Raw genomic sequence first — 18,151 nt, 5'->3', positions numbered from 1 at the left:
GCCGGGTCGCACACGGGATGCCCGGACAGGCCGGCAGATCATGCTGCCCCACCCAGCCGCCCTGGGTCAGGTCGCTCACGGGATGCCTGGATGGAGGCCGGGCGGGCTGGCTGATTGCTGCTGCACCACCAGGCCGCCCCGGTTCGGGTCGCACATGGACGCCCGCTGCCCCGGGTTGCAGATAGCAGGCCCGGATGGCGGCAAGGCAGGTGGGATGGCGCTGTCCCGCCCCAGGTCTCAAATAGCAGGCCCAGATAGCAGCGGGGCGGGCAGGATGGCGCTGTCCCGCCCTGCCTGCAGTATGCAAATTAGCCACCATCTTTATTGGCGGTTAATTTGCATATTGCGCTGATTAGCCAATGGGAGGCATAGCGAAGGTATGGTCAATTACCATGTTTATCTATTATTAGATAGGATAAGCCTAAAGGACCTTTACGACCAGTCGACTGGTTGCTATGATGCGCACTGACCACCAGGGGCAGAAGCTTAACACAGGAGCTGCCCCCCTGGTGGTCAGTGCACTCCCACAGCCAACCTCCCATGGCCAGCCAACCTCCTGCAGTCCCTCCCCCGGCCAGCTGGCCCCGATCAGCCCCAACTGGGGCTGGCTGGCCAACCTCTCGTGGTTCCTCCCCCTGGCTGGCCTGCTGGCCCCGATTGGTCTCCTATAGGTCCCAAATCACTGGTTAGGCCGAGGGACCCTACCTGTGCATGAATTCGTGCACCGGGCCTCTAGTAAGTATATAAGTTCTTTGGCTTACCTCTTCTTGTCCCCCCACCATTTTTTTTTAAGCTGTATTTAACATTAGTGAATTCAAGTTCATTAATCTTTAAGAAGCTATGTGTGCTCATTCAGTTAAATTTTTACATGGAGGCCAAGACTTTATTAAACTGAATAACCAAGCTTGTTACATATTTTAATTGAATTATATTTTTTTTAGTTATCAAAAGATGCTATGAGAGAGAAGTTCAGTATTTGTCAAATCTGAATGTAACACAATATAAAATTCACATTGGTTTCTGTTAAACATTTAAGAAACTTTTGTTAGTCATGACTTTAATTTCTTTTAATTTAAATAGCTTTTTTAATTGCTTGGTACAACTTGTATTTTGTCTAAAGTTTCTGAGTATTTGTAATTTCAACCTTTTTTCTGTTATTTACACTGACAAAATTGAAATGTTTTGTCATGAAATATTTTAAAGTCTTGTTTTTAGTTTATGAAATTCCTTAAAATATGGATAGTCAGTTTATAACTTTAAAATAATAACTTTTTGCTTTCCAGCTGTATCTTGTATCCTAATGTTTTGTGGAAAACATATCAAAACATTAGAATACAAAGTTTTATTAGACAAAGGAAACATGTACATTTGACCTGTGTACATCTTAATAAAAGATACAGCCGAAACCGGTTTGGCTCAGTGGATAGAGCGTCGGCCTGCGGACTCAAGGGTCCCGGGTTTGATTCCGGTCAAGGGCATGTACCTGGGTTGCGGGCACATCCCTAGTGGGAGATGTGCAGGAGGCAGCTGATCGATGTTTCTCTCTCATCGATGTTTCTGACTCTCTATCTCTCTCCTTTCCTCTCTGTAAAAAATCAATAAAATATATAAAAAAAAAAAAAAAAAAAAAAAAGATACAGCAACCCAAAAGAAAGTGAAACATATGTTTCTCTAGAAAATGTGGTGAGAGCGTTCAGCCATGACAATCGCAACATTTAAATCATGGGTGAGTGAGGCGCACCCACGTGCACTATGCCAGGCTTTGGGAGCGGTCACTTAGATGTGAACTTGAACTTTTACCAGTGCTTTGCTGTGTAATCTTATGCAACTTACTTTATCTCTCTAAGCCCCAGTTCCTTTTCTATAAAACAGAGATCATAATATCTATCTCATGTAGCTGTGAGTATTAAATGTTTATGAAGTGCTTACCATAGTTCCTGGCAGTGAGTCCATTTTTAATAAATAGTTTAAGCTTTTGCCTTTAAACTAGAATCTTTCCTTAGAGCACCACTTACCTGCTCTGGCATTTATATTCCTTAAAGCAGCGGTTGCCAACTGGTGGTCCACGGACCACTGGTTGTCCGTGAGGTCCGAGAGGTTGGCGACCACTGCCTTAAAGGGAAAATTTGACAAAGAAAATTAATTTGAAAATGTAAGTATTACTTATCTGCTAATATTTTTATCCTTTTGCTTTTAGCTTTGATTCAAAGAATTTATGGATTGGGATGAAAAAATGTCACAGATTGCCATTATCCACCATAAAAGAAAGTCTGTAGGATAGGTTGGATACGCTCAGCCTTTCATTACTTTCCTGTAGACACCTCCACCTCTGACTCAGCTATCCTAGAGGTCAGAGGTGTGTCAGTGCCTCACTTACAGTGTCCAATGCTTCTGGACAAGGGCACCTCAGACTTGCAGGAGACTGAGGGACATGACTCTGTTTGGGTGGCTGAGGGTAGGTACAGCTTTGTGTGTTCACAGGTGGTATTAAGCTGGATTAGGAAATCTGTAGTGAAAAAATACTTGGGGAAAATTAGTTAAAAGGGAGGAGGGAAAGAGAGGGACAACTGGAAGAGTGAATAGGAAGGCTAGTGCAAATCTGGATTATTTTTGATGATTCAGTTGGTGGTTACTGGATATTCATATACCAAAAAAGATATCTAAATAAATGTTATATTTCAAGCTAGTCAATTTAGGAGGCTTATAGGTGTGCTTCTTTTAGTCTTGCTGCTTATACAATAAACACTATGGAAATTCCTTTGGAAATGCCCTCAGGTAATATTAGAACAATTAGCATAATTTTTAACCCCAAACTTCTGGTTTCACAATTTAGTCAGTCTTACTTTATGTAAACATTTTATTTAATTAACTAGAGTCCAAATTAATTTTTGATTATTTTCAGAAAAGACTTGTCATCATTTTTTTAAATATATTTAGGACAGTGTGCACATGTATTTTAAGAGGAGCTCCACTTTAATTTTTGGGGGGGATAATGATAGCATCATTAAATACCATAGTGGGTACATTGAAAAAGGCCAATTAGCCATGTGGGAGTCTGGATTTTTTTTAAAAGAAAAATTGCTACCAAGTATTATAACTAATCAAGAATGGTTCAGTTTATTATTTTAAATGAAGAGTATTTCTTTTTCAGTAATGTTTAAATAGGTTTTGGTTGTATAAAGTAATTTTATATTTGTACTTTTTAACAGGTTATTTTGTGTTTTCTTTTGGTTTGCCAGGCTGACTTGTCTCTGTATAATGAATTCAGATCTTGGAAGGATGAACCCACAATGGACAGAACGTGTCCTTTTTTAGACAAAATCTATCAGGAAGATATCTTTCCATGCTTAACATTCTCCAAAAGTGAGGTAATTTTAAAAAAATTTAGTAGAATGCATTAGGTATTCCTGTACCTTCTATTAAATCACGTTAATATATTTTAATAACTCTTATATAAGTAAGTTTTTACAAAATGTCATGTTTTACCATTTTTCCTATTTCATATCAGGATCATAATTTCTTGGCATTCAAGTGCTTTTCTTATTTGAGCAGATCATTCCCACTGCAGTGCGTGTTACATTGGAGTAAAGTATTAAATATGTGTTGGGGGTAGGGCTTATTCTTGATTCTCAGTCCAGGCTGCAGTGTAAGGGAACTTCTACACTCTAAGATATTTGTTGAGTTTATTTGTACATGATAAAAATTATATTCAGTTTCTTCATCTTTAAAGTAGGGAAAAATGCCTGCCTTGTCTATAGCATAGGGTTGTTAAGAGGATAAAATGAAGTGAATGAGGTAGATAGACAAACACTTTTTAAAAATATAAGGCCCTATACACATGTAAGATGATAATTTTAACTTGTTTGGGGAAGGTGTTTATGTAAATATCATGCCAATCAGTGTTTAAGATAGTTAATCCTAAAAGCCTTACTTATGTTAAGTCTTTAGAGGATTTAATGATAACATCACCTGTAAGGAGATGTTAAGATGAGCAGTAAAACACTTGATATGTAGACGTGTTATTCATTGTGGCTCTGTGCCTGGTTTTAGGTAGGCCATTCAATATTAATAGTTTCGCCACACTGGAGTTTCATTGCCTGTTTCATCTGTTGTTTATGACTTGCTACCATCTCCATCTGGGCATTTAATATTTGATAATTCTGTTAATTCTTTTGTAGACTCTTATACACATAAATGCATGTTCAGAAAATATATAGCTGTTATTAGTATATGTTGCTGTGTTATGAATGGCCAATATTAAAAATTGCATATATTTAGCAAAATAAAACATTACAATGTTCATTTTGAAGTTGCATTAACAGTAGATGTTAATTGAATTGTGAGGAAGGTTGAACAGAGATTGGAATTAATGCCTTTAATCCTCTTCCAGATAATGAGAAAAGTTATTTAGCTGTGACTGAATTGCCTTTCATAACAACGTTTGAATTGTATAAAAGAATTTAAACCAAGGTTACGTGGTTTCTTCCCCCCCCCCCCCAAACCCCCCCCCATTGGCTAAGGCCAAGCTAGTGGAACTTGGAGAAAGAATTTTAAAAATAAGTTGACTGTAGAATACAAATTTGATATTTTTCTGCCAGCATAATGTCTAATACTTTTTTTTTTTAAGTTGGCTTCAGCTGTTTTGGAGGCTGTGGAAAACAATACTCTAAGCATTGAACCAGTGGGATTACAACCTATTCGATTTGTGAAAGCTTCTGCAGTCGAATGTGGAGGACCAAAGTATGTTTTCAAAACCTTGTCTTGTGGAAGATACTGAGTTTTAAAATTTGTACGTGTTGTAGTTATTTAGTTTTTCTAGTTTTAAATATGGTTAAATGTCTTGTTAGTTTTCTATTTAGAACCTGTGCCGCTCAAGCACAAATCTCCAGACAGTGTGGGATATAGCATTTCAAATTAGAATCAAAGAGGAGCCCCTTTAATTACAAAATTATACGTATACTAGAGGCCCGGTGCATGGATTCCTGCACCAGTGGAGTCCCTCGGCCTGGCCTGCGGGGATCGGGCTGAAACCAGCAGACTGACATCCCCTGAGGGGTCCTGGAGTGCGAGAGGGTGCTCTGCAAAGTTGCTGTCACTTGGTAGCTCCTGTGTTGAGCGTCTGGCCCCTGGTGGTCAGTGCGTGTCATAGCTACTGGCCAGTCGACTGGTCGCTTAAGCTTTTATATATATAGACTAGTGGCCTGATGCACAAAATTCGTGCACGGAAACGGGGATTCCCTCAGCCCAGCCTGCACCCTCTCCAATCAGCGACCCCTTGAGGGATGTCTGACTGCTAGACATCCCTCTCACAATCTGGGACCGCTGGCTCCTAACCACTCACCTGCCTGCCTGCCTGATCGCCCCTAACTGCCTCTGCCTGCCTGCCTGATCGCCCCTAATTGCCCTCCCCTGCCAGCCTGATCTTGCCCCAACTGTTCCTGCCTGCCTGATCACCCCTAACTGCCCTCCCCTGCTGGTCTGATCTCACCCCCAACTACCCTCCCCTGCCAGCCTGGTTTCCCCTAACCACCCTCCCCTTGCAGGCCTAGTTGCCCCCAACAGCCCTCCCCTGCGGCCTCATCTTGCCCCAGCTTCCCTCCCCTGCCAGCCTGATCTCGCCCCCAACTGCCCTCCTCTGCCAGCCAATTTGGTTCTGATTGGTTGGTTTCTATGCCAGTCAGTGTCAAAAGCTCTAACTCCCAGGCAGCCATTGGTTCCTCACCGTTCACCCAGATGTGGTTCTGATTGGTTGGTTTCTATGCCAGTCAGCGTCAAAAGCTCCACCTCCTAGGCAGCCATTGGCTCCTCACAGTTGACCCAGATTTGGTTCTGATTGGTCAGTTTCTATGTCAGTCAGTGTCAAAAGCTCCGCCTCCTAGGCAGCCATTGGCTCCTCACACTTCACCCAGATTTGGTTCTGATTGGTCGGTTCCTATGCCAGTCCGCATCTCTGGGCCTGTGATGGGGCCTGATCAGAAAGGTGGGGCTGATCAGCAGCCCCCATGGAGGCCTGGAGAGAAATGGAGGCGCGGCTGCTGGCCCAGAGTGAAAGAGAGAGGCAAGTGCTGATCAACAGCTGCTACACAGGCTACGGATCAGACCCTGCTTCTCTCTTCAGCCTCTCTCCAGGCCTGATTTGCAGCCCCCTCAGCAGTCAGTGCTGGGTCACCACGCCTGCAGCCACAGCAGTCAGTGCTGGGTTGCCACAGCAACCCAGCGCTGACTACAGGACTGACTTCCCGTTGGTTGAGCCTCCGGTCGTGACGGACCCAGGGTTTTTATATATTAGGATGTTAGGGATCCAGGTAGACCAGGTGTTTGAAACTTTTTCTTTAAAACACATGTCATGACCCATTAGTTGATCATGAAGTCACTTTAGTGCAGGGGTGGGAATCTTTTTTCTGCCAAGGACCATCTGAATATTTATAACGTCATTCGCTTAATAAGATTTGCTTAGTATAAGTGTATGTCACTATGGAAAAGCTCTTAGATTTACTGAATTTTGAGTCCTGCCTGTGGTTGTCTTGGCAGTGCCACACCAAATGATTTCCTGGGCTTTATATGGCCCGTGGGTCGGACATTCCCCACCCCTGCTTTAGTGGGTTATAAGTAGAATTTTTGTTTGTTATCCATACAGGGTGTCCCCCAAAAATGTATACACACTTTGGTGAATGATTATAAAGTCAGTGTTTATTAACATACAGTTCATTTTCAAAATTTAAAAGAATCTATAGAAGTGAATAATTTTTTTAAATCAATGCCCGTTTTCAAACTGATTACCGTTCTGGTCCAAGCACTGCTAATAATGTGAAGCAATGGAATCAAAAACATTAAGAAATCACAAACACTAAGAATCATTTCATTCAGTATTTGTGCACCCTCAAGTCATTGACTGTTGTCACTTCTGTATTGTAAACTTTGTCTTTTATGTGTCCCCATTAAAAAAATGTCTAGTGACACTGTAGAATAAATTTCTTTGTTCAAGGCTTAGTCAGGCTTCGCCCATTATTTCAAATCAGTTAAACCTGAAAAGGAGTGAAAATTGAGTTATCAGTTGTTTAAATGTGTATACATTTTTTAGGACACCATATGTGTGTGCGTGTGTGTGTGTGTGTGTGTGTGTGTGTGTGTATGTGTATATATATATATATATATATTTGTATGTCCTCGGTTTCTGTGTAAAATATTTATTCCCCAGGGTTACCATCAAAATTAGTTTGGGAAGACAGCGATTTAGACCAAGTCTTACCAAGCATGAAAACGACTTAATTAGCCCTCTCCTTTCATGCTGTCATAAAGGATTCTCACTTTGGTAAATAATCAGTTCTGTCTTCCACCCATGAGAGATTCTGCACTTATAAATCCTTAGAGGTTAGAATCCTGCATTTCACAGCAGGGCAGGCTTTTTTCATCCAGTCCGAGGAGGAACAAAGACTGAAATGAACAGGACCTAGAACCTTTGGCACTGCTGTTTAAAAAGTGACTTGGAAAGATTTTGAGGAAGCTGCTGAGTTGGTGGTTTGGAACTAGATTAATATAGGGGACTGGAAAGGTCGTAGAAGGCAGTAAATGACTCTTGTCTGGGTCATTTTGAAGGTACGAGAGGAAAAAGCTGCTTGAGATTCACCATAGGACTGGTTAAAGCCTATTGTGGGTGGTGTATGATTTATCCTGTTCCTCTTAATGCAAATTACAGTCTTACTAGGATCACATAGTGCTGGTAGTTGGGCAATCATTTGTGGAGGGACTTAGTCATGCCTTCGCTTTGTGAACTGCACATCCACCTAGAGTTGTGTCCTGTTCTACATTTCCCTCTGTGCTACACCTGTGGCACTGTGGCCTCCGAAACTGGGGAGGGTATTTACGTTCTTAAATTCTATGCCTCCACAAACAGGTGTTTGTGATCATTAAAGCAAGCAGTTTTGCCCTGAACGGTTTGGCTCAGTGGATAGAGCGTCGGCCTGCAGATGAAGGGTCCCAGGTTTGATTCCGGTCAAGGGCATGTACCTTGGTTGCGGGCACATCCCCAGTGGGAGGTGTGCAGGAGGCAGCTGATTGATGTTTCTCTCTCATCGATGTTTCCAACTCTCTATCCCTCTCCCTTCCTCTCTGTAAAAAATCAATAAAATATATATATATATATTTTTAAAAAAGCAAGCAGTTTTGTGCTTTTAAGGTCTGTGTTATAACCTATTTTAAACATAGTATATAATAGTTTTTATTGTAAAATTTTAAATTCAGGCTTGCATAATATATCACACATGTGCAAATGACAAATGAGGATATCAGTTAAAGTGGATTTATATAGTATTTTAGTAAAATAGTTATGTAGATCAGGAAGCAGTTTACATAGTTAAGGATATTGTACTTGTGGGAATAGGGCCAGAAACCCATTTTTGTTCTTAGTGCATATTGTGTGGGAAAACACTTGAAGGCAGATACTGTCCTCTTTTATGAAATGTGAAGTGTGGTCTTGGCCAGGGTTGTTGTGGACAAGGTTATGAAGTGAATGGTAGGGCACTATGGGAGTTTTGAGGAAGGCAGGGAGCCCAGTGGTGGTGATCAGGGGCTGTTCTTGGAGGGAGGGAGATTTGACCTGGGGTTCTGAAGCATAGATGGAATTTGGATAGGAAAAGAACAATACATGTGACTGAAAGCCTTGACCAAGGAAATGGTGTGTTCAGAGGGTGGCGAGTGTATGGAGAGGAGAGATGTGACAAATCTAAAGAAAGAAAATTTAGGAGATGATAGTAGGGGATGGTCGAAGACAAAGGACTTAGAGATGACTGACTAGAAGAATGATGTGGTCTTTGGGGAATGAGTAGGAAGGGCTCTGCTTTGGGGAAGGTGATAGGTCTGGGTTTAAACATGTGGACATCACAAGTGAAATGGCAAGCAAGGATTTGAAATCTTGGGACACAGCTGTTAACAGATACTGAAATAGTGTAGCAGCATGTTAACAAAACATTGCAGTTGGAGGTCGGAAGACAAGGCATTGAATCCCAGCTCAAATGAAAATATATTGGCTGTGATAGTTTACAAATGGCTTTACAAATGAGATAAGTTGAACACTTCATTTTAAAATTTGATATTTAAAATCACTGTAGCAGAGCCTTTCAAAATTAGACAAAATAGTAGTCAAACAGGTATATTCTCCTTCCAGAAGGATAGTGTATAAATTTATTTTTATCAGTTTGATGGTACTTTTTTTCTCTTGTGTAAATTATACTTTTTGAAGTTCCAAAGGCTTTCAACACTTGTGCCTTAAATTTCTTGATCTTCTATCCTCCCTGAGCTAATAGTTTAGTGTTTTTAAAAAACATTTTTATAGATCATTAAAGGAATCCTATATAATAAAAAGCTAATATGAAAATTGACTGAACGGTGGAACGACCAGTCACTATGACACACACTGACCACCAGGGGGAATCCACTCAATGCAGGAGCTGCCCCCTGGTGGTCAGTGCACTCCCACGGGGGTAGCGCCGCTCAGCCAAAAGCCAGGCTCGTGGCTGGCGAGTGCAGTGGCAGTGGCCAACTGCCGGCTTAGGCCCAAGGGCTCCTGGACTGCAAGAGGGCGCAGGCCAGGCCAGGCTGAGGGACTCCCCCCCCCCCCCCCCAGTGCACAAATTTCTTGCATCGAGCCTCTAGTTTACTAATAAAGGAACAATGAGGCAAAATTTCTTTGAAAAGATAAAAATTATTTTGTGATTGGAATGGCCACCTCCCAAATTATCCTGTGTTAAATATACATTCTTCATGTGTTTTCTTATATGGAGACACATTTTTGTCATTTCTTATAAGTATAGCTGAAATTTAATGTTTATTTAATATATTTTTCTTTACTATTTAATTTGTAATGTCATATAAAATGCTGTTGGCCACTTTATTTTACTTAGAGCTACAGTAATTTTGCATTGATAGGGAGCGGTAGTTGTATTCAGCCAAGCTCCTAACTTACTAGAGGGATAGCTGAGCTGCTGCAAGTCCAGCCAGATAGACAAGTCATCTTCATCCTGAGCAGTAGAGTGAGTGACAGGTGGTCTGTCACTTAACCAACAGCCAGAAACATGCTTGGTGCCAGGCACCTAAAGATGAATATGATATAGTTACTGCCCTCAAGAGGTTTACAGCCTGATTCCAACCAAATTTAGATTTTATATTCTGTAAATAGAAAGGATGTATGTCTAAATGTAATGCACCCTTTATGTAATTGTTCAGAGTCAGTATTTTTGTATTCCTTTGTATTTCCCAGGTCTACCACAGGAAATGCATGTAAACAACCAAACACACCAAAAAGTACCTTACCTGGAAGCTACTGTCCTGAAAGCAATTAGTAACATGTTCTGAGACTTGAGTAATCATCATTAGGTGTTTTTCCAACTCAGAAGCTGAAGTTCCGATGGAAAGCTGAGAGCTTCCTGTATCAGATTACTCCTATTTGCTTCAGGATAGGACATATATTTAAAACATTTAGTTTCTATTTCTAGGCCATTGTTAATTTTAGGCTATTAAGCATGTACTAGGATGTTAACCCCAAAAGGGAAGGGACTTGGTCTCTCTCATCTTGATAGCCCAGCATCTAGAACAGTGCCTGGTCCATAGTAGGTTCTCAAATATTTGTTTTCTTCAGCTTGTACAAAGGTAGGGGCAAAACGCCTTTAATTTTAAAAAACTAAAATGTATCATTCTTTTACAGAAAATGTGCTCTCACTGGCCAGAGTAAATCCTGTAAACACAGAATTAAATTAGGAGATTCAAGCAACTATTATTATATTTCTCCTTTTTGTAGATACAGGGTAAGTAATGTAATAATGAATTTTTAATAAAGCTCACTGATATGAGATATTTGATATTCATGACATTTTCTCCTTTTGGCCTAGATCACGTCTGTGTGTAACTTTTTTACATACATTCGATATATTCAGCAGGGACTTGTGAAACAGCAGGATGGTAAGTTCTTTATTCATCTATAATAATAAAAGCATAAAATTCTAATTAGACCAAACAGCTGAACGACCTTCTGGACGTCATTCCGGACATCCTTCTGGATGAAGCTGCGGCGGTGGGGGCTGAGGCAGAGGTGGTTAGGGGCGATCATGCAGGCAGGTGAGCAGTTAGGGACGATCAGGCAGGCAGGCAGAGTGGTTGGGGCAATCAGGCAGGCAGGCAGGCAGAGTGGTTAGGGGCAATCAGGCAGGCAGGATAGTGGTTAGGGGCAATCAGGCAGGCAGGTGAGCAGTTAGGAGCGATCAAGCAGGCAGGCAAGCAGTTAGGGGCAATCAGGCAGGCAGGCAGAGAGGTTAGGGGTGATCAGGCAGGCAAGTGAGCAGTTAGGAACATCAGGCAGGCAGGCAGAGTGGTTAGGGGCGATCAGGCAGGCAGGCAGGCGAGTGGTTAGGAGCCAGTGGTCCTGGATTGCAAGAGGGTGCAGGCTGGGCTGAGGGACACCCCCCCCCCCCACCACCTGTGCACAAATTTCATGCACTGGGCCTCTAGTTATGAAATATTTATATAACAGTTCAGTAAAAAGTATAGGGCACAGTAGTGGTGCTCAAATAAACTTTATTACTGGTATATTTATATTGAGTGTCTTATAGTTCTAATAAAATGTGTGGGGAATTTGGGAACAAATGTCTCCTTTAAAACATACAGTGTTTAATCCTTATATTTGCTTCATTTTACTCTAATTTTGAGTTTTAAAGCAGGCTCAGTTTTAACTCTTAAGAGGTATAGATAAGCCAGCTGGTATGTGAGAGGAGTACAAAGCTCATTGAATTTACTCCGTAAGAGAGAAAAATGAGCAAACTCCAGACGTGGTCAGATTTATTTTAATTGGTGAAAACCATGAGGAACTAGCAATTTTGTCCTGTATTTTCACATTAATAAAGCAGTCATGAAGATAATTTTGAATGGAATAAAGATTGCTGTGTTCTAAATGAGCAGAAACAGGCAGATGATCTATCCAGGAGAGCCACCCTCATGCAAGTGTTTTCATGTCTTTCGTGGTTAATGATGGTTTTATAGCCCAGTGTCTTAAGTACCAGCATAAAAACAGATGCGCCTGACAGCTTTAAAGCAGCGCCTCATAGGTACACATGATTGTCTTAGACCAGAAGTCACACACATGGCGAGGACAAGGCCATGCCAGTTTTGTATGTGAAGTTGTGGGAAATTTTTCTGTTTATATATTTTTTAGACACTGAAAATATTTTTACACTTGAAAACTAATAAGAAGCCTTCTATTTTTATCAGGTAAACCAGTGAATCTTAATTCTCTGGAAAAATTAGTCATGCCCATAATAACGTAGTTTAGCATTTCTCAAGCTCTGGTATACTAAAACAGTCATATTTAGTTAGAATCCCATATAATTAGATTTTAATGCCTAAAAGAATAAAGGTGAAACCTGTCTCTAATGTTAAATTTCCAAAGGCTGTGTAGCATAAAAATAGTCTTTAAGCTGTGCAATACTGTTTATGACTTTAATAAAATTGAAGTCTTTTTGAATCCTATTGGTGAATAATAGGACTTAAGCTGGAGAACAGATGATTTATGTTATGTTCAAGTGTCAAGCTTATTTTTTCTCGTTAAAATGGGAAATATTTTTGTAGAGAAGGCTGAAAGATAATTTACTTTATGTAAATAGAAAGAATCATGAGCGATGGTGATAAAAGTAGTTTCTTCTCTGGTTTCCATCACTCTTCTACTTGACAGTATTTGATGCACATCATATACTGTGTGGGTTTGTAGTAAATAAATATTAATGTGAAAATCTGTTTATTGTCTGTGCCGGTGCCAGAAAGAATTTAGAGCAGTTAAAGCGAAAGCAGCGTCTCTCAGCCCTTGTACTGTTAACATTTTGAACTGGGTAAGTCCTTGTGAGGATGATCTTGTACATTGTAGGATGTTTAACAGTGTCCCCGGGCTTCACTTACTAGATGCCGGCAATGAAAAACGTCTCCAGGCATTGCCAGATGAACCCCTGGGGACTGACTCTCCCCTGGTTGAGAACCACTGCTCTAATCAGTCTAATCTGGTCATATGTCAGGTTTTATAGTCTGAAATATAGAGCCATCTTTTTGCTACTTACAGAGGGGCTCACAAGAGTAGAGCTAATGGAAATTTACACATCACCCTCTACATTTGTTTTTATTTCTATTTGAGCCATATATAAAAATTTCCCTATTAGGCACAAAGAATGTTACTGAGTTCTCTGGACTGTCTTGTTTTCCTTTTCACTCTCTGTTATTATTAATGAAAAGTGAAATGGCCAAGATGTAGCAAACTAGAGCAAGAAGATCTAGAAGTTAGATAACTCTTGCATAACTGAGCATTGAGTGTAATTACTTACGAAGGCAACAGCATTGCCATTTACTCAGGACAGTGAAATGTACACCTTCTGTTGGGCTAAAGTGTGGCAGTCACTGATACATCTAACAAATAGTGGTAGTAAACGGCTGAGTACTGCTTATTTATTAATAAAATTGGGGTGCTCACAAATATATGAAGAAGTTTGTGTGAAGCAGTGATGGAATGTCTAAGCAATTAGGCATGTCATTAGGAAATGCCAACAGGCATTTGAGTTAATCTTAAATTTTCATTGAAATAAATTAAAAATATTTAAGGTGGTATTTTATAATTTATGTGTCTCTCTCTTTTGTTTGCATAGTTGACCACATGTTTTGGGAGGTTATGCAGTTGAGAAAAGAGATGTCACTGGCAAAGCTGGGATATTTCAAAGAGGAACTCTGATCCTCTGCCTGGGACCATGCACGAACCTCCCTGATACCTGGAAAATGGCTGAATATTTTCATGGTTACGTGATATTTATTTCCACGGTGTGGGCCCAGGACTTTCCCCCCCTTTTGCAAATTACACCAAGAAGTACTGTGATTTCTTTTAAACTGGCCTGTGCTGTGTCTGCTTGTTCTTTAGTTGAACACACTATAATGAATTACAGGTGTCCTAGTGATTGTAATTTATAGTCACAAAAAAAAGCTAAATAAATAAATACTAGATCACATGTGTTTTTGCCTTCTCTTCTAGCTCTGACACAGCATGTGGGGCCAGTTGAATGTATTGAATTATAGTTTTCAAACTTCCCAGCAACCTGTGGGAAGCAAAGAAGAGGGCTGAGTGGATAGGATCAGTTTCTGTCTCCACTAAGATGATTTTGTTTTTACATATTGGAATTCAAAAAAATATTTTATTTAAAGAGACTTCTGTTTGAAAGTCACTGTTTTAATCATTCTGTTCTTTGTAATTTAAAGACTCCCTTTATTTATGATGATTAATCCTATATAATAAAAGCCTAATATGCTAAGTGTCCGGTTGTCTGGTCAAAGTGTAATATGCTAATGATATGCTAAGGCCACTCAACCGCTCACTATGATGTATACTGACCACCAGGGGGCAGACAGTCGACCAACTGACCTGTTGCTATGATGTGCACTGTCCACCAGGGGGGCAGACACTCCAACTGGTAGGTTATCTTGCTGCTGGGGTCTGGCTGATTGGGACTGAGACAGGCTGGACATGCCCTGGAGCCCTCCTGCAGTCCCTCCCCGGCTGGCCAACCTCCCACATCCCTCCCCGGCCCCAGTCGTGCACCAGTGGGTCCCTTGGCCTGGCCTGCACCCTCTCACAATCCGGGACCCTTAGGGGGATGTTGGAGAGCCAGTTTCAGCCCGACGGTGGACCGACTGGTCGCTAGGATGCGCACTGACCACCAGGGCAGACGCTCAATGCAGGAGCTGCTCCCTGTTGGTCAGTGTGCTCCCACAATGGGAGCGCCACTCAGCCAGGAGCTGGGCTGATGGCTGGTGAGTGCAGTGGCAGTGGCGGGAGCCTCTCCTGCCTCTGTGGCAGCGCTAAGGATGTCTGACTGCTGGTTTAGTTGGACATCCCCTGAGGGCTCCCAGACTGCAAGAGGGTGCAGGCCGGGCTGAGAGACGCCCCCCTCTGAATGCATGAATTCCATGCACCGGGCCTCTAGTTAAATAGAATAGATAGAGGACAGTCACATCTTATCCCAGAAATGCATTCTTGAACATCTTGATGTAATATATTCCTACTTTGTATATGTTGAGCACTGTAAATGGTGTTGAAAGGATAGAAAGATAAATAAGGAGTTTGATGTGTGCATCAGGGACTTTGAAGGGGAGTGTGGTTGCAGAGTATACACTGTATATATGCAGAGTATACATTGGTCATAGAATCACTTGATCTCTAAGTTCCAAACTGTAAAACTGACATCGTATGGAGAAATTATTGATTAAAAGTAGTTATAAAAGGAAGTGTTTCAGGGTAGAAATATAGTAAATATAGAAAAGCAAGAAGAAGAAATGACAAGTCAATCTCCTCATCTAGAGAAAGCTACTGCTAATATTTTTGAAGAAGAATGGCCTTTCAGCTTTCAAATATTTCTTACCTACATATACATGGTTCTGAAACTAGTAGTAGACTTTCTTACTTTAAAAATTTAAGTATTTTTCTATACATCTAACCACACTAAGGTTTTGATTATAGGATGTTAATATCATTTAATTGTGTTTGTAGATAAGATTAATTTTTTTTTCATATCAAAGTGCTGTGATGAGTATATTGTTGGGTTAATTTACTTCTTGTAGATGCCTAGAAGTAAAAGTGTTGGGTCAAGCAAGATATATGAGTATTTTATATTTTTTTATCTGTATTGCCTAATTGCCCTCTAGAAAAGTTGAATCAACTTATATTCACAGCAGCACTGTATGAGAGCTGGTATTCAGTCCTGTCTCAAAGGCTTAGTCAGCTTTACCTGTAGAAGTCTCAGTCACCAGGATGGACTGGAGTCCACAGACAAAAGGACATTTGAGAATGATATAGTGAAACAATAATTACCATGCCAGCTCAAGACTCTGAAATTGAACATGAAAAGAACTTTGACCCTAGAATTTTATGTCCTGATAAATAGGTATTCTAATGTAAGGGCATCATAAAAATGTTCTCAGACTTTCAGAGCTGCAGAAGATTTTCCACACAAAAGATGGAAATTAAAAATGCCTTTGGAGAAAGCACTTAAATATAAAGAGAAATCAATCCAGGAGATACTATGAGAGATCTGGGAAGAAAGAAAAATGATCAGATACTTAGGGAAAATTTGTTGATAACTTTAAAAAGCATAAATAAAAAGTAGGACTGCCCTGCCGGGTGGCTTCGTTGGTTGGAACATCATCCTGTACAGTGTACTACTAAAAGGTGGTGGGTTTGATTCCTGGTCAGGGCACATACCTAGGTTTCAGGTTCAATGCCCAGTTGAGGTGTATGCAGGAGGCAACCAATAGATGGAATATTTCCCTCTCTCTCTCTCTCCCTTCCTCCCTCCCTCTCTCTCATTTCAAACCAATTTTTTTTAAAAGTAGGACTAAAGAAAATAAAGTATATCAGTAACAATCTAGAACTAAAATTTTTTTATAATTTCAACACATGGAGTGGGAGGAACCAGAGAGCATGAAGACAAAGTTCTTGTCTTGTTAGAAGAAGATGGATATCAATGAAAAAGAGAGAAAAAGGAAAAATTGATATGGAAATGAAAAGTTAAGATGATGTAACCACTGAGTTGTACAGCTAAAAGGTGATTTATATGGTATGTGAATTATATCTCAAAGCTGTTTAAAAACAGTTTTAAAAGTATGCTCTACGATGGTGAGATAAACTCGCAAGTGAAGAAGATAGTCAAATTGGTTAAGTTATATTTATAAGATATATTTATAGACAAAGCAGGACATGAAAGTGTTTAAAAGAAAATATAGAAAAAAGACATCCATGAGGATGAAAAAGGTTAAGGGATTAAGAAGTACAAATTGGGCCCTAGCTGGTCGCTCAATGGTTAGAGTGTCAGCCTGCAGACTGAAGGGTTGCAGGCTCGTTCCTGGGCCCTGCTCAGGGGGTGTGCAGGAGGCAACCAGTTGATGTGTCTCTCTTGCATCGATGTTTCTCTTTTCTGCCTCTCCCCCTCCCTTCCCTTCTCTCTAAAAAACCAATGGAAAAAATCTCGCGCGTGGAGATTAACAACAACAACAAAAAGTACCCATTAGCAGTTAACAAAATAGTCACAGAGAGTTAAGTCAATAATAATATTGCAATAAGCATGTGTGAGGCCAGTTGGGTACTAGACTTATTGGGGGATCGCTTCATAAATGTTATAAATGTCTAACCACTATGCTGTACATCTGAAACTAATGTAAAATAATATTGAATGTTAACTGTTATCAGGAAAATACCAAAAACACACACACCAAAACTTGTTGGTTGTACTGTTATCAGACAAAGTAGACATTAAGACAAATGCAGTATTAGGGTAAGATATAGTTACTACATAATGCTAAAAATTGAGTTCATCAAGAAGACAATAAGAGAATAGAAATATAAAGGAAGGAAATAATGGAAATACATTTTAAAATGCTAAGCGCTAATAGTAAATATCAAAATAGAGGATTCAGAGAAAATAATGGTTCAAGGGAAATTTTATAGTCGTAAATCCTTATTTGCATTTTAAAAATAGGTTAAGTGTTCAATTAAAGAAGCTACAAAAGAACAGGATAAAGGGGATAAGAGCAGAAGTAGAGAAAACAAGATTGCAACAGAGGGTCAACAATGACTCTGAAAAGGTTAACAAAATGGACAAAAATTTGAGCAGGTTTATCATGGAAAAAGAGAAAATGCACAAATAACCCTTATCGGCAATGCAAAAGGGTAGTTACTACATAAACTACAGCTGTTCAGTAGATGAATATATGAACAACAGGTCAACAGGCTTTACAACTTAGGCAGAATGGGAGAACTTCTAGAAAATGTTATATTTTTATTAAGAAGAAATCAGAAGCCTAAGCAATGTTAAATAGTATAAAGGTAAGGAAATAGTTAGAAATCTAACCACAAAGAAAACTAGGCATAGATGGTTTTACCAAACTGAATAGGTTATTCTGATCTTACATAAATTCTAGAGAACACATCTACATCAAAACCAGTATAACCTGGGTGATAAAGCCAGATAGGGACAATACAGAAAAGGAAAATTATAGGACCATTTTAGTCATGAATATATATGCAATGTAAACAATGTGACATAGGGACCAAGTGGCATTTAACTGAGAAAAGTGAAGATGGTAT

At 40.2% G+C, this 18,151-nt stretch overlaps 1 protein-coding gene across 4 annotated transcripts in view; it reads left to right on the top strand.

Moving 5' to 3' along the window:
- The window catches only part of RAB3IP (RAB3A interacting protein), a 58,005-nt gene extending 42,339 nt beyond the window's left edge, over window positions 1–15,666 (top strand). For all 4 annotated transcript variants that reach the window (XM_081082401.1, XM_081082399.1, XM_081082402.1 and 1 more), the window contains 5 exons: window positions 3,240–3,368; window positions 4,628–4,740; window positions 10,700–10,799; window positions 10,884–10,953; window positions 13,671–15,666. In XM_081082401.1, the coding sequence (XP_080938527.1) occupies window positions 3,240–3,368; window positions 4,628–4,740; window positions 10,700–10,799; window positions 10,884–10,953; window positions 13,671–13,753 (495 nt within the window). In that variant the 3' untranslated portion in view covers window positions 13,754–15,666. The remainder of the gene's footprint in view (window positions 1–3,239; window positions 3,369–4,627; window positions 4,741–10,699; window positions 10,800–10,883; window positions 10,954–13,670) is intronic.
- Window positions 15,667–18,151: the final 2,485 nt, after the last annotated feature.

Source organism: Myotis nattereri, assembly GCF_964212035.1.
Source record: "Myotis nattereri genome assembly, chromosome: 2".
Lineage (NCBI taxonomy): Eukaryota > Metazoa > Chordata > Mammalia > Chiroptera > Vespertilionidae > Myotis > Myotis nattereri.
The sequence above is the reverse complement of the archived record's forward strand: the minus strand, read 5'-3'. Positions and strand labels throughout refer to the sequence as shown.